At 35.0% G+C, this 19,689-nt stretch overlaps 1 protein-coding gene across 1 annotated transcript; it reads left to right on the forward strand.

Annotated features, from left to right (window-relative positions):
• The first annotated feature begins 956 nt into the window (after positions 1-956).
• LOC142615806 (NAD-dependent malic enzyme, mitochondrial) lies at positions 957-19,224 on the forward strand. Its single transcript, XM_075788647.1, has 19 exons — positions 957-1,361; positions 1,465-1,561; positions 2,873-2,991; positions 5,161-5,328; positions 5,417-5,545; positions 5,759-5,819; positions 7,822-7,925; positions 8,036-8,119; positions 10,044-10,150; positions 10,808-10,919; positions 13,179-13,292; positions 14,041-14,106; positions 16,229-16,301; positions 16,458-16,544; positions 16,903-16,957; positions 17,038-17,109; positions 17,580-17,642; positions 17,759-17,873; positions 18,940-19,224. The coding sequence occupies exons 1-19, from the start codon at positions 1,167-1,169 to the stop codon at positions 19,012-19,014; spliced, it is 1,896 nt and encodes a 631-aa protein (XP_075644762.1). The 5' UTR covers positions 957-1,166; the 3' UTR covers positions 19,015-19,224.
• Positions 19,225-19,689: the final 465 nt, after the last annotated feature.

Genomic DNA, 19,689 nt, shown 5'->3' on the forward strand with positions numbered 1-19,689 from the left:
TCCAGCCCATATCCAGTTGATCACCAAAAAAAAAAATCTCATAATAATTTCAATATTTTCACACACTTTAACAACAAATACTTTTCCATATCTAAATGTCACTAGATCCGATCAATTTAACTAATCTCATCATTTCAACACGACACAAATATAATTCATTAACATGAATTATCACCCCTTCAGGGTTTTTTTTTTTTTTTTTGCTGTTGATGGATATGGCTTGTATCAAGTGCACAGATGCATTGCACACAAGTTTCACCTATTACTAATAATTTGATAGTTGAGAGACATAAAATTTTAATTTTAAAAGTCTTTGTTAAAATCATGAATATAGAAGATGCAAGTTGAACTATAAAACTCAGTTTTAGACACTTATCTACATTATACCGTGTCCAGTACATAGATATATTAGATACAAGCTTCACCCGTTGTTAAAAATTTGATAATTGAGAGAGATGTAAGATTTGAATCTTAAAAGTCCATGTTTTTTACTAAAGATTTATATTGAACTACAAAACTTGTAAACCACCTTAAAAAAAATAAAAACCCAAAAGAGTAGATTCCACTTCTTAATAGTTCAGCACTCCCCATTCTTGTCCACAATTGGGCAGTTAGAAGCCCAATGAATGGGCCGTGAACATTGTTACGCAGAGAGACCAATAAGGAAAGAGAAGCATCTCTTCTCTTATGTCAGCATTTTCTCATAAATTGACTATCAGTTATAATTTGTATTTTTTAAGATTGTATTAACTTAATTGGATAAATTTTTTTTTAAATAGTTAAATAAGAGATTTAAAATTTAATTTTTACTTATAATAAAATTTAATTTAATAACTTTATACGAGCAGACGTTATATGTAAAAAAAATAAATAAATAAATAAATGGCATTTAGTGTGAACGGTGAGTGAGTGCTGTTCACACTCCGCATTTGTCAAAATCAACCAAAAAAAAAAGTCCCGACCCAACAAAAACACGACCGCATTTCACTGCAGTAACCAGTAACAGACTGAAAAAAAAAAAACGTACAGATCCACTTTCCAATCATTCTCTTTTTTACTTCTTTCTGCTACTGAAAAGAACCAAACTAAACTTTTCTTATTTTCTTTCTCCACTACTAGGGCACACACAGAATCTTTCATCTTTCTCCACAGATTTCAAACGAAAAATGTCAAACTTTTCCAATCAGATCAGAGCCTCTTCGGCTCTAATCAAGCGGCTTAAACACCACCGACGAAGTAGTATGGGTAGTAATCCGGTGCTGCTAATGCAATACAGATCGTACACTACCAACGAGTGTCATCGTCCGGCCATCGTTCAAAAACGCAGCCTCGACATTCTCCATGATCCTTGGTTCAATAAAGTATAACAATTTTCCCTTTCTTTCAATTCACTTTTTTTTCTTTTTTTTTTTGTTTCGTTAATTGAAATTGATTTGATTGTGAAAAAAAATAAAAAAAAATTAGGGAACGGCGTTTTCAATGACGGAACGGGATCGTCTTGATCTTCGTGGACTTCTGCCTCCAAATGTTATGACTCCAGAGCAGCAAATTGAGCGCTACAGTAAGTACTTTTAAGCTTTTTTTTTTTTTTGAGTTACTGTTCAAATGGAAAGAAGAAAATGAAATGATGTAGATAGAACTGTAACAAGAGAATTAACGTAGTTTTAATCCGATTGTCGCTTATTTACAATTCTTGAAACGATTACACGATATTGCTATTTTTGGTGAATAATAATCGCATATGCAGCGTCTATGTGTAAGAGGAATATTATTTGAAAACAACTTGGGTATGTTTGGTTAGACGTTTTGGGAGCTGAAAAGGAGCGTTTTTAGTATGTGTTTGGATACCACTTATCTTGCTGAAACTGAAAAAAAAATTATTATTGAAAATACTGTAAATAAAGAGAAAAGTTAGTTGAAATAGTTCAGTAAGTATAAATAGTGCCAAAAAGTACCGTAGAATTATGAATAGTAGCGAAAATAAGTTGAATAGTGAAATAATTTTCATTTTTCATCCCTAACACACACTTAAAACCTAAAATTCTATTCAATAATAAGTCCTTGTAGCTTTATGGCCCGTTTGGTAAGAAATTTCCAGTAACGTCATTGATTTGTGGAAATATGTTAGGGTAAAAAGTATGTAAAAATATGTATAATATTATTTAAATACTGAAAAGTATTGTTTAAACAATAGTAACAAACACCCCCTTATTACAAACGCTCATTTTCAACTTAAAACACAGTTTTGCAATGGGCTGTACAAAAGCACCATCAGTTTCTTAAGTATTGATTGGTGTTGTATGTGCAAGAGGAACCAGGAATCAAACGAGCACTTGTTTGCTTCACTTTCTAGTGGGTAGAAATATCTGGTCTTTTTTGTGTTTGGGGGTATCTTGGGTGATGCCTAGGAATGTGATTGAGATGCTAGAGTATTGACAAGGAAGATTTCGCTGACATAAAGTCTCAAAGATTTGGAGAGCTGTCCGTATTTGTGTCATGTGGGGATTTTGGCTAGAGAGTGAGATAGAAGAATGGTTTGATGGAGTTGAAAGTTCTAATCATACTATCAAACTGAGTTTATTGAGGTCCCTTTATGATTGGTGTGTCATGTGTGCCTTAAGCAGAATTCCCACTTTGGATTTTCTTGATTTTTTAGAGCACTTGATTATATGATTGTAATACTTTATGAGTGGTTTGCTATGCATTCTGTGTACTTTTGAATAAAATTCTTTTTTACTTATATAAATAATGTTTACTCCACAGGTTTAGGGTGCTTTGATAAATCTATAACTCCTTTACTTTATTTCTCATTTTTCCATTCTAGCATTTTTTTGCTTCAGCAATATTTTTGCTGGTTTTTCTTAATTGACAGTGGTTGACTTGAAGAGGCTTGAAGTGCAAGCAAGGGATGGACCATCTGATCCAAATGCTCTGGCGAAATGGCGGATACTTAATCGGTTGCATGATAGGAATGAGGTTATGTACTATAAGGTGGGTTGAAAACTTTATTCCTTTATATCTACTCTATATTGACGTGCATATATCATTGGAAATTAGTGTTATATTACTTCTTAATTAAGTGATTATCTAAAATAGTTGCTAAAATTGTCTGTGTGGAGTTGTTGATCTTTACACTTTAGTAACGAGTAGATAATTTGACTATTTTAGGTATAAGAAATGGAAGACTCGCCTTTTATTTATGGTGTGTTATAGAAGGAAATTTCATAAATTCATTTCACATCCTGCAACTTTAGTTATTTGTTAGTTAGGTTTGCAGGTCAGTGTTGGTTGCATACTGTTCAGTTTAAAAAATTTTATGAATAATATCTTTTGCTGTAATTGTGTTACCATTTGCCACCTTGATTACTACTATTAACTCAGGAGTATGTCTCAAAAAGATGTCAATTTTATCTTCAATTTCAGGGTCCTTGGTCCTTGTTCTTTATCCTTTTTTATTCTGAGTCGATTCCCCTCTTGTGGATATTGTACATGTTAATTAAGTTAATAACACAGAGTATAAGATTGGATAAGATAGAATGGTTGAGAGTAATATATGTGGCTGACCAGGTTTTCCTCTAGCCCCTCAAGCTCTCAGAAGGAACAGAAACCTCCAACAAAGATCCACCCCTAAGAAAATAGGTTTAAGCATAAGCAACCTAAATTGAGCCAAAAATTACCAAAATGATTCCAAACCTTAGGAACCAAACTTATCACTTTAGCATTTACCTCTACCAACAACTTACCACCAGTAGTGAAAAAATTCTTAATGGCCACGCCTACCTTGTCTTGTAAAATGCTCCTGGCAGTCCTGCAGAAGTGAACACCATAGCCATTAGGATCAGGAGCCCTGAATCCATTCAAAGAAAACAGCACAGCTAAGCTCTTCATCTTAAATATAATGTGCATGCACTAGATTATTTCCCATTTTTTTCATGATAAAGAAACCCCCAAAGTTGTGGGTGGCACCTCCTCCCCACCTTGGACTTACAAGTTGTGTGTTCAAAAGTGGAAAACACACTTTTGGGTTATTGTCATTGACTTTTGACAAAGGTTTTCTGTAGAATTGTTAGGTCCTTGAAGGTGTTGATTCATATTTGAGTTTTCATTATGGTGTGGATAATGTAAAAAGAGTGAAAATTAAGGAAGGCAAGGGGGAAAAAGGAGAAATGTGATGAGGAAAGGAAGCACAGCATATAGAGAGAGAGAGAGGTTTTGAGGCAGGGTGCTATCCTCTACTGATATTGAATCTCTGCTTTGCCTGTGTATATTTTCTATACTTGAAATAAAGACAGATTCTTTGATGCCCAAATAAAAAATGTTTCTGAATTTGACAAAAATAAAATAAAATGCGAGAAAAAATTGATGTGGAAACTGCATTTAAGAGCCAAGCAGAATGCTGCAATCACTAATATGTGGCACACCGCACACATGGGCTACAAAATTGGAAGGAAAGGAACTCTTTAGGTGTAAAACATGATATAATCTGTTGAGAGAAGCATGGTGCACACTCACATACCCACTTAATACCCCTTCTGCATTCCTTGGTCCAAAAGGTGTCATTTTTCCATGTTTAAAATAAAAAAGAACAATTTTTTTTCTTCACATTGAAACATAATAGTGATGAAATGAAGCCTAGTTCTACTGCATTGTAAAACCTTCAAATAAGAACTTCAGTATGACATATTCTTTACCACTGTTATCACTTCCACCAGGCAACTATCATATGTTACTTCTTCCAAGATACTGCCATGCCATCACCATCATAATAGTGTGCACAGTGAACCTTCTTTTAATAAGGACATTTGTCTCTTCATTAGCCTTGCCCTTATATTGATTTTGGGTTTCTAAGGAATGAAATATTGGTGTGGACTTTGTCCTGTGTCAAATACTCAGCCATGTTTTCTCAAATGGCACTTCCACCCACAATATAGAATGGGGCGGAGGGTGATGTCATGGGTTCAATACCCATTGGGTAGGTGTGTGACTTAACAATTAACAATAAATCATATTCATGCTACCACACTTCCATCAAAATATTGACCTTATGTTATTGTTTGCATTTCCTGCTGTTTGGGGTAGTTGCAAAAATTCTATATGGCTAATCTTATGGATTTCATTGTTTAACAGTTAAAGTCATGACTTCATTTCTGAAATGGACAGGTTTTGATAAAAAACATTGAGGAATATGCGCCTATTGTTTATACTCCAACAGTAGGTTTGGTTTGCCAGAATTACAGTGGCTTGTTTCGAAGGCCTAGGGGAATGTATTTCAGTGCGGAAGATCGTGGAGAAATGATGTCTATGGTTTATAACTGGCCAGCTGATCAGGTTTTCTGTTATTGATAATGAGCATCATTATTATTAATTATTGATTTATTTTAATTTCCTGATAAGTATTAAAAAACTTGGTTTGCAGGTTGATATGATTGTTGTCACAGATGGAAGCAGAATACTGGGTCTAGGAGACCTTGGAGTTCAGGGAATTGGAATAGCGATTGGGAAACTGGATCTATATGTTGCTGCGGCAGGGATAAACCCTCAAAGGGTATTTCTTGCTTTATGTGTCATATCTTTCTATTGCGATAGTTTTATGCATTTATATGAATATACACATCCAAAAACACACAAAAAAGTAGACTTTCTTGAGTATTATTGTGAATGATGTTGTCAAATAATTCTCCTTTGGATTTTTAAATTAACAACTCAACTCAACTCAACATAGCCTTAATCCCAACTAATTGATTTTACCGTGCTATAGGTACTTCCTGTCATGATTGATGTGGGAACTAACAATGAGAAGCTGCTGGAGGACCCTATGTGTAGGTTCTTCTTCATTCATTTGTGGCGATGATGTTGCACCTTTTTTTTTTTTTTCATCATTGCAAAAAATAGTGCCCTCCATAAAAGGACAGTTTCAATTCATTCTCAAATGTGAAGCATGGTGGGTGAGCTGTTGTAGATTTGAAAGCCCATGCTGCCTTGCATAATAGCTCTTCATGTGTTTTTGGTTCAAAATTTAAACTATAGAATCTTTTGCTGTTAGCTGAATGTTGGCATTGGTGGGTTGATCTACTATTGTCTCTCACATGAGACCTATTCGCCCACATCATATTGGCTGGAAATATTTCTCTTCATACCTCATAGCATGGACATTTTAATTAGGCTAAAATGCAAAACTCACCCTCTATGTTTCACCATAATTCATTTCAGTCCTCTAACTTTGCATTCATTCATTTCAGTCTTCTAAGTTTCAAGTTTATTCAAGGCTTCTCCAGCAACTTCTGTTAAATGTTGCGGATAATTGTTCAAATTTTTAATTTTTTTCTTCAAATTTTCTAAATTAAAAAATTCAATTAATGATTGAAAAATATTTTCTAAAATTTAAATGAAGGCGATGGACAGGCCTTAATAGAATAAATTTGAAACTTAGAGGACTAAAATGAATGAAAGCAAAATTAGAGGATTGAAATGAATTTTTGTGAAACTTAAAGGGTGGGTTTTGCGTCTTAGTCTTTTAATTATGTCTATGAATCTTGCACCCTGTGTTTGCTCAATTGCATTCCCTATACTTGCCCTTTTTATTCAATAATGCCAAATTGGAGCTCAGGCTTTGAAGATGATGTATTCTATACTGCTTGAAGCCATGGATTGGGAAGCTTCAGTGAAGTCATTATAATAGAGACAACAGGAGGGGATGGAATGTGATGGATAGGGAAGCTTCAATGAAGTCATTATTATAGAGACAAGAAGAGGGGATGGAATGTGAGGCTCGGGGATTTTAATGATTGGGAGTTAGAGGGGGTGGCTTTATTTCTCGAACTGCTAGAATCTCATATGTTTCAATTAGGGAGGGGGGGAGATCAAATGAGGTGGAAGTTGAAGAGTAGTGGGGATTTTAGTGTTCAATCTTCTTATGAGGCATTATGGGGCTCACCCCGTGTTCCTTTGGAGGGCCATATGGGGGGCTAAGGCTCCTCTAAGAGTTTCCTTCTGTGTGTAGATAGCAGCTTGGGGAAAATCCTTACTTTAGGGGGGAGATCAGATGAGGTGGAAGTTGAAGAGGAGTGGGAATTTTAGTGTTCGATCTTCTTGTGGGCATTACGGGGCTCATCCCTTGTGTCTTTCCTTTGGAGGGCCATATGGGGGGCTAAGGCTCCTCAAAGAGTTTCCTTTTTTGTGTTGACAGCAACTTGGGGGGAAATCCTTGCTTGTGAGAACATTCTCAAGGGGGAATATCCTATTGTGAGTTGGTGGTGGATGTGCCAATGTAGTGGGGAGATGGTGGACCAGCTTTTGTTACATTGTAGTGTGGTATTTGAGTTGTGGAGTTTTTTTTTTTAAGATCATTTGGGATTCAATTGGTATTACCGGGCAAGGTTTTTGAGCTATTATGGGGGTGGTGGATTTGGGGAGGGAAAGAAATCTAGAATCTTGTTAGTTTGTTGTGGACTATATGGTGGGAAAGAAATTGATGAACTTCTGAAGATGTGGAAACCACGAGGAGTCCATTGCTAGCAACCTTCACTAGCTCCTTATATGAGTGGTCTTATGCATTGGGTTCTACAGATAGTAAATTCCATTGAGTCATTCATTGAGTCATTACCTTTGTAGATAATATTTTTCATTGTATTTCTTAATGCTTCTTCATTTCGTTTTTTACATGAAGTAGTATAAAATTATTCTTGCCTGTAAACAAAAAATCATCTAAAAAGTTGTATTTACTTTCATTATTATTATTATTATTATTTATTTATTTTTTTTAAAATTTTTATTGTCTACATGAACGTATAAGTCCCACTTAAAATTAATTTTTATTATCAGATTTGGGACTGCAAGAAAACCGTCTTGATGGTGATGAGTATGTTGCTGTCATTGATGAATTCATGGAGGCAGTGTTTACTCGATGGCCGAATGTGATTGTGCAGGTAATTTAAATGTTGTGTATGCTAATTTAATCACTAGTAATTGGAATGCATGATGACATTTCTTTTATTATTATTAAAGGATGAGATAAAAGACACTTGGGTTTGTGCAGTTTGAAGATTTCCAAAGCAAGTGGGCCTTTAAGTTGTTGCAGCGTTATAGAAATACATACAGAATGTTTAATGATGATGTCCAGGTAATTAAATTCTTGGTTATATCAAAGCATCTCACTATTTTTACTCACAGCAATATTCACCTACATAAATTTAATCTTTCTCAGCCATTCATGATAATGACAACATTTCTTTTTCTTTTTTGATAAGTAAAGGAAATTTTATTCAAGAACTTAATAACGAGTCACCCGAGTATACATGACGTATACAGCAGGGGACCAAAATAATCAAATACATAAATTACAAGCATCCATCAAATCATAGACCGAAAAAATAGAATGACTTCCTATGATAGACATTCAGTTCGATAGAGTTTTAAAGAAGAAAAGTTTTAAATTAGCTATAGTCCTTTAAGAATCTTCAAAACATTGGTTGTTTCTCTTCCACCAAATGCACCACATCAAACAATGAGGGATAGCCATCCAAATAACACCATTACAATGATGACAAAAATTTCCTGGCCAATAAGCAAGGAGCTCAACTACAGTCTTTGGCATTGCCTAGTGGATAGCAAATAAGGTGAACACCATAGACCACATCTCGTAAACAATAGGACAATGTAATAAAAGATGGTCTACCGATTCTCCATTACTTTTGCACATATAGCACCATTTAGAATCAACACCTGTTTCTTGCGTAAATTATCAATAGTCAAGATAATTCCTAAAGCTGTAGTCCAAACAAAAAATGCAACTCTGGTAGGAACCTTTTGCTTCTAGATACTTCTCCAAGGGAAGGATTAAGTACATACACCCAGCAAAGCCTGATAGTAACTACTTGCCTCAAAGCCCTTGCCTTTAGCAGGTGTCCAACAAATCTTATCCTCACCAATACCTCTCAATGAGACTCCATATATAACATTCCAAAAAATAGACAAAGAATCTGATTCCTTATCATGAATTTCTCGTAAGAATTCTAAGTCCCAAAAAAGAACCCTGTTAGGAAACTGCATGAGATCAGCCACATAAGCCTCCTTATCATTACTGATTTTGAATAAATTTGGAAAACACGTACTCAAAGGATATCCTCACACCAAACATCATGCCAAAATTTCACTCTAGTCCCATTTCCAATCTGAAACTGAATGTAGCGAGAAAAAGTAGACCAACCACTACTAATAGTTTTCCATAACCATTTTCCCAACAGTACTTCATTAAAGTATCTCAAAGGACAACATTTCTGTTGCTTAATGTTTTAAGCTTTGCTGATAAGACCTATTATGAATACTATTGGTACTATGCATCTATGAAACTTATGGTCAACATAGCGCAGCATTCTTATATGTTAATATTGTTGCTGTTATTTATGTGATCATATATGTCGCGAAGATAATTGTTTCTGTACAATTGTACTAATTTCTAATGCTATAAACATCCTTTTCGGACTCACCATACCATCTTGCGTCAATTATAATTGAGTTCTACGTACTTGAATTATTCAGTACGTAGAACTGGTTGGGAACTGGTTGTCAAACATGGCTTTTAAGCTCCAGTCATTTTACAAGGCCAATACTTACACTTGGGGTAGAAAAATGCATATAAGCAATAAGGGGTTGGTAATCAATAACATGTCTGGCACAAAAACGAGCATGTAAACTTTAGCATGTACAAAAGCCAGAAGATGAACTGGTACAAGCATCAGCATGTCAAGGAGGCAAAGTTAATTAATATCTCTTATTATAATCTTTCTTCTATGTCATTTGTATCATTTTTTTCAACCATGGCATGAATCTCTTTGTGATTATAGTGAGTGGTGTTTGTATGTTTGCCTCTGTACCTTTTGTGGATATTGTTTTCTATTGTTTTAGTTAGTGATGAGTATATGCTTTTACGAATTTAAAGATCTGAAATATAAGACATAGACCATGTTATTTTGTATTAGATTTCAACATTTAGGAATATGAATGTCAATAACTACTGGCATGCTTTGAATTCGTTCGTCTTACAGGGAACTGCAGGAGTTGCTATTGCTGGACTTTTAGGAGCTGTTAGAGCACAAGGACGGCCAATGATAGACTTTCCAAAGCAAAAGATTGTTGTTGCCGGTGCTGGAAGGTTAGGCTTTTCATTTATATAAAGGAGAAGAATTTATATATATATATATATATATATATATATATATATATATTCTTTTTTTTGGGGGTTGAATGAGAAGAAGAAATGGTTATGGAACATAATCCCAATAATTAATGTTCGCCCTGGGAAATCAGACTGTAATTAATACCATTTGGAAGTTTAGAATGTGCTACTCAAAGAATTACTCTCAGATGTCAGATGAGAGCATGAAGATTAATTTTAGTTTTACTCGTTAAAAAAAAAAAAAAACAGGAAGATATATTTTATCTCAAGAGAACAATTCAATCTTTAGATATAATATAATCTGGGCCTCAAAGACATGCACAAAAATTTCCATAACTGAATTCAGGATATTTAGATGGAGCAGCCATATAGAAAAGGTGATCTTAGCACGTTTGTGATGTTCATTTTGTGTGGGTTTGTTTACCATGGTGTTCTCTTCATACACCAATAATCTTGCAACCTGTTGATTGCATTGTTGGGAGGCTTTTGCAGTTGTGCCGATGCTTCTCAAGGATTTAGTTCATCTGCAAATAATGTTGTGTGACCCAACATTTAAGTTCCAGGATGTTTAGCGCAAAATATCAACTTTAAGGTTTTCTTTGCTTATTTATTTTTTTATTTTACCGCTTGCAGTGCAGGAATAGGGGTTCTTAACTCTGCAAGGAAAACAATGGCAAGGATGTTAGGAAATAATGAATATGCTTTTGACAGTGCTCAGCGTCAATTCTGGGTAGTTGACGCCAAGGTCAGTAGTCATACTTCCAAATTCTGTTTCCAACTGTGCTATAAGGTCACAAGTGGCTGTACCATCTGTGATATGGAATTTCTATAATCTAAAATTGTGGATGAATTTTTAAGTTATGAATTGGATACTTTGGATCATTGATGTTACACTGAAAGACCCCTACTTGCAGATTTGTTCTTTTATATCACTAAATGCCCTTGACCAGTATGTAAAATGATTTCCATTGGTATCAATGTGTTACAGAGTATTATTTATCGTGCCAAGCTTTACTTCTATAGCCTCATGGTGTCTAGGAGGTACTTAATTCTAGTTAATGGTAGCCCTGCTGATTTTTTCTCAAGTTCCAAGGGACTAAGATAAGGAGACCTGCTGTCTCTGCTCATGTTTATTTTAGATATGGAGGTTTGCAGTGGAATGATAGATCAGACAGATGTTGCTTTTTATGATGGATGGGAGGAACAGGGGTTCTTTGACTGTTTCTCACCTGTTATTTGTTGATGATACCACATTTTATTTGTGATCCAAATTGGCGTACATCAGATTCTTGCAATGTTTTTACATACTTTGAGGCATCAGCAAGTTTGAGGGTGAGCCTAAGAGTGAGATGGTACTCTGAGGGGGTAGTACTGGAGGTGGAAGCTTTAGCTACAGTGTTACACTTTAGGTGAGTTCACTGCAGTTGACTTATTTGGGTTTGCTGTTGGGATCTTCATTTAGAGTTCATAGTGCATGAAATGGCACTAACAAATGGAGAAGAGACTACCAGGGTGGAAGAAACTATACCTCTCTAAAAAGGGGGGAGGGGTGGTGGAATTACTTTGATCAAAGAGCTCTTTGTTGAACTGCCAATTTACTTAGTGATAGCAGCAAACTTTGGCATTGGCAGCGAGAGTTAAAATTAGGGCTTTGATACCATATTTTCTCAGGAAGTTTTGGAATTTCAAAGTTAATTACCCTGATGCACATAAATATTATCTATAATGAGTGATTACATTGATATTACTATTTTGCCCCTAACTTAATACAAACTCATAACATGTCTCTTTTCACAATGCCTATGAATGTCATTTTTTTTGGCGGCGGGGAGGGAGGGGTGGAAAATACCCAAATTTGCCAAAAGCTTTGTAGCTTAACTAGTTGGAATCTCCTACAGTTGCCAATGGAAACATCTAGGGTTCAAATCGCCCTGTCCCCGTTGTAACTATCAAAAGTATGTTCTCTGCTGTATAAAGTTGGGTTGGGGATTTAAAAAGTGAGCTCATTCAAAAAGGCATTGTTAGGGAAGTGGCTACGGAGGTTCACTAAGGAGAATGAGTATTTATGGAAGCGATTGGTGTCAGTAAAATATGGCAAAGGGGATTGAATGTCTAATACACGGTGGGAGTTTGGAAGACCATAAAAGCTGGGTGGTATTTGTTATTTGTTAGATATCAAGTAGGGGATGGTAGCAGAGTAGAATTTTGGCATATCTTTGGTGCACTAATAGTACCCTGGAAGTTAAACAAAAATGAATTCTATAGTGTGCATTCATAATATGAGGCCTTAAGAGGGAATGGTACATTGGGTTTGCCTTGGAGGGCAATATGGAGGGTAAAGGCTACATTGAGAGTGGCATTTTGTGGGTAGACAGCTTCCTTGGTGAGGATTCTAACAATAGACAATCTTATATAACGGAAGATGTTTGTTGTGAACCAATGTGTTGTTTACAAATAGGATGGAGAGTCCGTGGATCAATTGCTTCTGCATTGCCCAGTAATGAGGGGGTTAAAAGAATTTTAGTTTTGTTGCATCTGGAGTCAAGTGGGTGATGCCTAAAGTTGTATGAGGAGTGTTTCAATATAGGCACTGAAGACCTATTTCTTTTAGAGATAGGGTAAGGAATATGGCGCCCTTGTATTTTGATGTGGCACATTTGGAGGGAGAGAACTAAGAGGACTTTTGAGGGGCTAGAATTGAATATTGAGTGGTTAAAAGACCAGATTGTTGCGTCCTTATTATATTGGGATGTCTTTAGATGGGTAGAGGCCTTTGAATTTATATGATTGTATTGACTCATTGTACTATTGATGTGAAGGATTTTCAATGAGTATAGAACTGGTATACTCCATGCTGCCCCCTAGTTATGTATCTGTAGTTCAATACAATTGGTTTTACTTACATGAAAAAAAGAGGCCTCCTTTCTTGTAATGCTGGTCTTTATCCTCACTCATTAATATTGGCTGGATATGATAATTAGACTTTGTATTTTGTCTTGTCCAGGGTCTGATCACAGAAGAACGTGAAAACATTGATCCAGATGCACTTCCGTTTGCAAGGAAGGTCAATGAAATTAATCGCCAGGAATTACGGGAAGGCGCAAGTCTTGTGGAAGTGGTTTGTGAAATTCTCACATAGTTCTAATTAGTGAATATTTTTTTTAATACTTATTTCCGGTATTTGTATCCTGGTAGATTGTAATGCTATCGTGTGCTCTATATACAAACTTGCTTTGTTCTTTTGGTATATATTTTGCTTGTGTTATGCTATTGAAAGTTGATTGATGTAACTGGATTTGAGACCTAGCCTTCCCCATATGTATATATATTTCTTTGCCAAGCACCAAGCTTTCTTGGTAATGAGGGATTCTGAAGCTATTCACTCAATGGGAAAGCAGCAATACAGAAGCTCTCTCTCTCTCTCACACACTTATGCTCACCTAATTTTCACCTCCTACGTAAGAGGCATATGAGGGAATTAAATAACAATAAAGCTGAGGTTTGTAAGAGTTTAATCAGGAAAAAAATTGTGATTGGTAATTTAAGCTGATATTACTTGTAATCAAGAACTGTTATTATTCTTCTGATAAACAAGTTTTGTCATTGTTACCTGTGTATTTAGATTAGCTTCTTTTTGTAGCTTATGTGCAACTTTTTAAAGCCTCAATTATTTCTAGGTACAACTGTACTTTTGCCAAATAAGCAAATCAAAACCAACTCTCAAGTATGATACACACGCTTAAATTAAAAGGGAAAGAATGTCTATTTGAATTGGGAATATAGTCTAATTGCAGAACATTTAAACTGTCTGCCTTATCATTGTTTACCACGGTACTGATCCATCTTGCCTAATCTTTGCTAATCAGGTACAGAAAGTGAAGCCTGATGTGCTTCTTGGATTATCTGCAGTTGGGGGTTTGTTCTCAAAGGAGGTACCTAGAAAGGATTCATATTGTTCATTAATGAAAGTATTGTCCTGTTTTTATGGGACTATTATATTAATGTATGAAACTCTTGGGTATATGTACCCTTTCTTGATCCTGCTTTAGAGATTATTATCCATTTTGGGAGTGGTTAGTGAATGTTTTAGAGTTTAGCCTTTCTAGTCATTGTGACTGTGCTTATGTTTTTTAACTATGAACTTGCAAAATGATTTAGGCTTAGTAAATGCCAAGTCTGCTCCTCTATATGAATATTTCAAGTGTACAATATTCCTGTGTATTCGGGATAGATCATAAAGTTTCAAGCTTTAAGGAGTAGGGTTTGATTTTCTTTTGAGTGTAAGAAAACTGTCCAATTGTAAATATCGTAAAAATAAAGTTATCAACATATTCCACTTATCGTAAAAAAAAAAAGTTATCATCATATTCTTAATTCTTGGGTTTACCTGTTAAATATAATAGTTTATTGATGAAAAAGAGGATAGGCAAAGTTTCAATTTTGGGGAAGATGTTTCATTTGTAAAGTCAATATTTGCCTTTTTGCTTCTTTCCATCTTGAGGATTTAATTCTCAAGATTAAATTAAATGAACTACTATTTTTAAAGTTTTACCCCTAAAAAACTACTCTTTTAAACCATAAAAAATGTTATGGTGCATAGTGCTTGATGATATATCAAAAAGAAAGAAAGTATAGCTATTCTATCAGTTTAAGAAGCCCTTCATATGCTATGTAAAATCATCTTCTTCTTCTTTTTTCTTTTTTTTTTTTAAGTTCTAAATTAGGAAGCATTGATACAGGTACGTGAATATGTTACAATACTGACATAGTGATATGTGAATTCTTGAAATTTTCAGTTTTTAAATGGGAGGTGAAAGTGGAGACTTGGTTAGAATTTTAGACAACCTTCTTTGATACCTTGATAAATTATCACTTGTCCCAAAGGGAAATGGATAATCTGATCATTAAATTCTAAGAGATACTTATATAAATTAATATGTAAATAAATAATTTAACATAACATTATGCTAATTTTTAGTTTAAACGATTAAAAATAAATGATAAAGGGCATAGAATATGTCAAAAATAATAAAACTTTTAAAAAGCTATTAACTTTATGTAGAGAAAGTGAGTGAGAGAGGGAGGATTTTAAAAGCTAAAAAAGTATCTCATGGTATTCATACCGGATGCGTGTTGGATACTGATATGGCTGTATGCCTGAAGCATTTGTGCTTCCTAGTTTCTAAAATGGAGTTGGATTGGATTCTTCTTAGTTTGATTTTCCACATTAGTTACTAGATTATTCTTGTTCCTGACTTTTAGTTGCCATTTGAGGTGGCTGGAGACCATTGATGATGTATACTGCAAGTCCTGGAAAAAATTTTAAAAGATACATCTATGCTTTTACTCTTAGGCTCTTAGCTTCTTTTGTGTTTGCATGAAAAAGAAAAAGCTGTATGATCTGTTTTTTTATGAGAAGGTTGTACAGAATTTATCTAGCCCAATTATTTTTATGGTGCAAAATGAAACTTTGTGGGTAAAATATGACCATGCATGTTGCCCTCACAAAGCTTGGGCACATGATAGTGAAAGCAGTTATCTAGGAGGCAAATGCTAAGTTTGTGAAGGTATTTTCATTTTATATTTTCAATGGTATCTTGTCAAGTGCATCTGTTAATCATACCATGTAAACGGTATTTTTTTTAGCCAATTACCTTCAAAACTTTAACTAACACTTTGTCCGGGTTGAGGGAAGATGGAGAAAAAGTAAAGATGGGGAGGGAAAAGGCAGGGAGGATAAGAAAAATCCTTTGGTTGGAGAGAAATGGAGCAAGGAAAAGGAAAATTGATGGATTGTTTTCAATTGGGCTCACATTTTTCTTTCTTCCCAAATTGGAAAGAAATGAGAGGAAAGAGAGAATTTGTGCAGGAGGATCCACATGAGGTTTCTTTTTTCGTTTCCTTTCTTCTTTGTGAACTAAACACTTTAAAGGAAAAGTACTATCCTTTCCTTACCTCTATACTCTTCCCTCCCACTCCGTTTTGCCAAACATGGTGTAAGTTTCTGACAACTGACTTTTTCCTGCAAAAATTGATATGATGCATTCATTTCAGGTATTAGAGGCCCTTAAAGGTTCAACTTCAACAAGACCGGCCATATTTGCAATGTCAAATCCTACAAATAATGGTATAGATCTTTCATTTTCTTCCTTTATTACAGTAGATGGTTATTTTATGGTAATTCATCTTTGTTCACAAATTTGACCATTACTTATTTGACTTCTGTTTTCCCTCTTCTTCTTCTTCTTCTTTTTTATTTATTTTTTTTAAATTTTTGGGACAGCTGAATGCACTCCTGAGGAAGCATATTCCAGTGTGGGTGAAAATATAATATTTGCAAGTGGAAGCCCATTCCAAGACGTGGATCTTGGTATGTACTAAAGCCATTACATTGACTGTATTCTACTTTCATTTAATTAGTATAGTCTAATTTCAAGGTCTCTTCATGAGATTGTAATTGTTACTGAAAAATCAGATTACATGCGTAGTAATTGGAAGTGCAGAAATTGTTATTAGTTATGATCTATTTAATTTAGAACATGTTAGTAAAAATGCACCAGTTGTTACTCATGAAACTTTTAAATTCGCTTATTATTTTTTAGATGCATGAAGAGCGTCTGTGGCTTACATGATAATTTTGAATGTTTGATAGAGGACTTACAACAGAAAGTTCTCTTCAAAATACTTTTATATGATGCAAGAGCCTTAGCTACTTTTGACTTCCACAGGAAATGGTCGTATTGGCCACTGCAACCAGGGAAACAACATGTATCTCTTTCCAGGGTTAGTTTTTATCAAGGGAGATCCAAGCTTGAGTTTCACTAAGTTAACGTTTCATATTAATAACTAGACTGTTTATGCAGCATTGGACTTGGTACTCTTCTATCTGGCTCCAGGATTATTACTGATGGCATGTTACAGGCTGCGGCTGAGTGGTACTTTATCATATCTCCTTACTTTCTGAATTGATTTCTTTAGGATGAAAGTTCTAAGCAACTTGAGAATTATATGCCACCAAAACACTGTATACCCCTGCCTGCCATCCTCCCAAATGTTCTTTAAGGGGAAAAAAAAAATAGTAATGTTATCATATGTCATTAATTTTGTTATTTTATATTATAAATCACTTGCAGGCTTGAATAAATGTAATAGTCTAATTCATGATTGGTAATCTATGCATCATAATTACCTGCTCTTGTGGCCAACTGGCACCTCTCCCCCTTAAATAAATGGAGGTCTTGGGTTTAACCTTTGCAAGAATTGGGATTTGGGAAGTGGGGAGAGGGTCTCCAACAAAACTGATTCAATCTTGTAGAATTTTTGTTTTTATTTTTTTTTCCCAGTGTCTAATAATCTGCCTTAGCCACTGATATTGTCTATTCTCTAAATCAATTGCAATATACAGCCTTGCTGCATATATGACTGAAGAGGAGGTTCTCAAAGGGGTTATATTCCCGTCAATATCTAGGTTTGTAATTTAACCATTCCCTTTCATTTTCTGTTTGTTTATTACTTATATGAGGCAGTTTGGCAGATTTTATTTCTAGTCTTGTGCATTTCTGATGACCTAAACCATGTTTGCAGTATAAGAGATATTACAAAGGAAGTAGCTGCAGCCGTGGTGAAGGAAGCTATAAAAGAGGATCTAGCAGAAGGATACCGTGGCATGGATGCCCGAGAATTACGGAAACTTAGTCAGGTATATTTTCTGCTGATCATAAATCTTGCAACTATAATTTGATCTGAACTTGTTGGATGATACCAACTCGAATCTTGCTTGTAACTTATTGAAGTCCTGGTTCACCTTGCATGAATGCCCATAGATACAGAGGAGCAAGTTTAGCATTTTCAACCAATGAAAAAAAGAAAAGAAAAAGGGATGTATGGCATTTTTAGCTTTCTATGTAAGATACCCAGTTAGCATCAACATAAAGAATTTAGTTCAACATATTGTCTGCAACATGTGGTCAATTAAGTTTTTATCATTTGATGGGATTACTTTTTGCTTAGCCTCCAGCCATATTCCAATGTGTTTAATCAAGTTTTGGTATTTGACATTAGAATTTTGGAAGTCTAATTTTCAAAGGAGATATCCCACAAAGATTTGTTTCCCTCTAAGATACTATCCAAACACACACATTATGCCTTAGATTTTGGCAATTTCCACAACAATAAACAAAATTAAAAAGCAAAACAACAACAGAGAACACCTATCTGGAAAGTGAAAATGCTGGGAGTCTTTGTGGGCTTTTAGCAGGTTTTGTTAAATGGCAAAGGATTGGGAAAATGGCTTTAGTGTAGAGAACAAGAACTAGAGATTATTCTTTAATGAATATTGATGAGACCAAAGCAAATGGCCTTAGCATAACAAGTCACTCATGGGCCACACATTCCTTGGTGCCGAGGACATGCTCAAAGGGCGGGGATTACTCAAAATTCTTATATTCTGTCTTTTACTCTAAAATAGGTGGTTTAATATTTGGCTTAATGACTAATCTTGTATGAAAGGAGTGGGTGTATACACGGTAAGCTGTCATGATAGGCCTGTCTCGGCCATCAATAGGCACTTCTGGGTGTCTAGCCGCAGTTCATAAAAGGTTGATGCCAGGATAAATATTTGGTAGTGTAGAAGTCTTGGACCTCCGTTTTATGGTTTTTAAAAATAGCTACAGTTCATAAACTTGGAACATCTTTGAATTTAGGGCCTGTTTATAGTTTCAGAACTTTAAATTTTATGATAATATAACTGCATGTGTGTTTTGCAGGAAGAGATTGAAGAATTTGTGAAGAACAACATGTGGAATCCAGATTACCCAACATTGGTTTACCGGAACGACTAACCTCCTACCAAAGCCCCCCATACCCTCACAAGAACTGAATAACAGCATTGTTGTATGTAATAGTATATTTTTTCTTAATTTATATGTAAATGGCAAAATGCTCTTTAATTATGTTTGGGATGCATGCATGCGGTTCTTTAATTGTGTATTATTGAAGTAAACAAACCAAATTTTCTGAAATACATAACAAAGAAATCTTCATTTCCAAAACACTATGTTTGCGATGGTGTGTTAGCTGGGAGCCTGGGTCGTGCGATGTACATGGTAGAACTGCATAGGATGATAACTGTTTAAAGTGGAAGGCAAACCTTAAACGAATCCCTTCAAACAAGAAAAAGTGCAGGCTGAGCTCATTGTCTACTTGATTGCCAGTTACAATTTTTTTTTGATAGGTAATAACAGCTTTATTGATAAAGAAAGCACAATAAATTTATGATAGCAAACTCACTGCACTGAAAAGAATACAAACCAATCAAAAAGAGAAACTAACAGAATTAAGAAAATCAAACAAAGAAAGACAATGTGTAAACCCCCAAATTCAGGACCACTCAAACAACGTCCTAAGTAGCGAAGACTTCACACAGTCTACAAGTCTCTCAGTTTTCTCAAAAGTACGAGCATTACATTCCTTCCAAATTAGCCACATAAGACATGCTAGAACCATATTCCACACTT

This window comes from Castanea sativa, chromosome 11, assembly GCF_040712315.1.
Source record: "Castanea sativa cultivar Marrone di Chiusa Pesio chromosome 11, ASM4071231v1".
Classification (NCBI taxonomy): domain Eukaryota; kingdom Viridiplantae; phylum Streptophyta; class Magnoliopsida; order Fagales; family Fagaceae; genus Castanea; species Castanea sativa.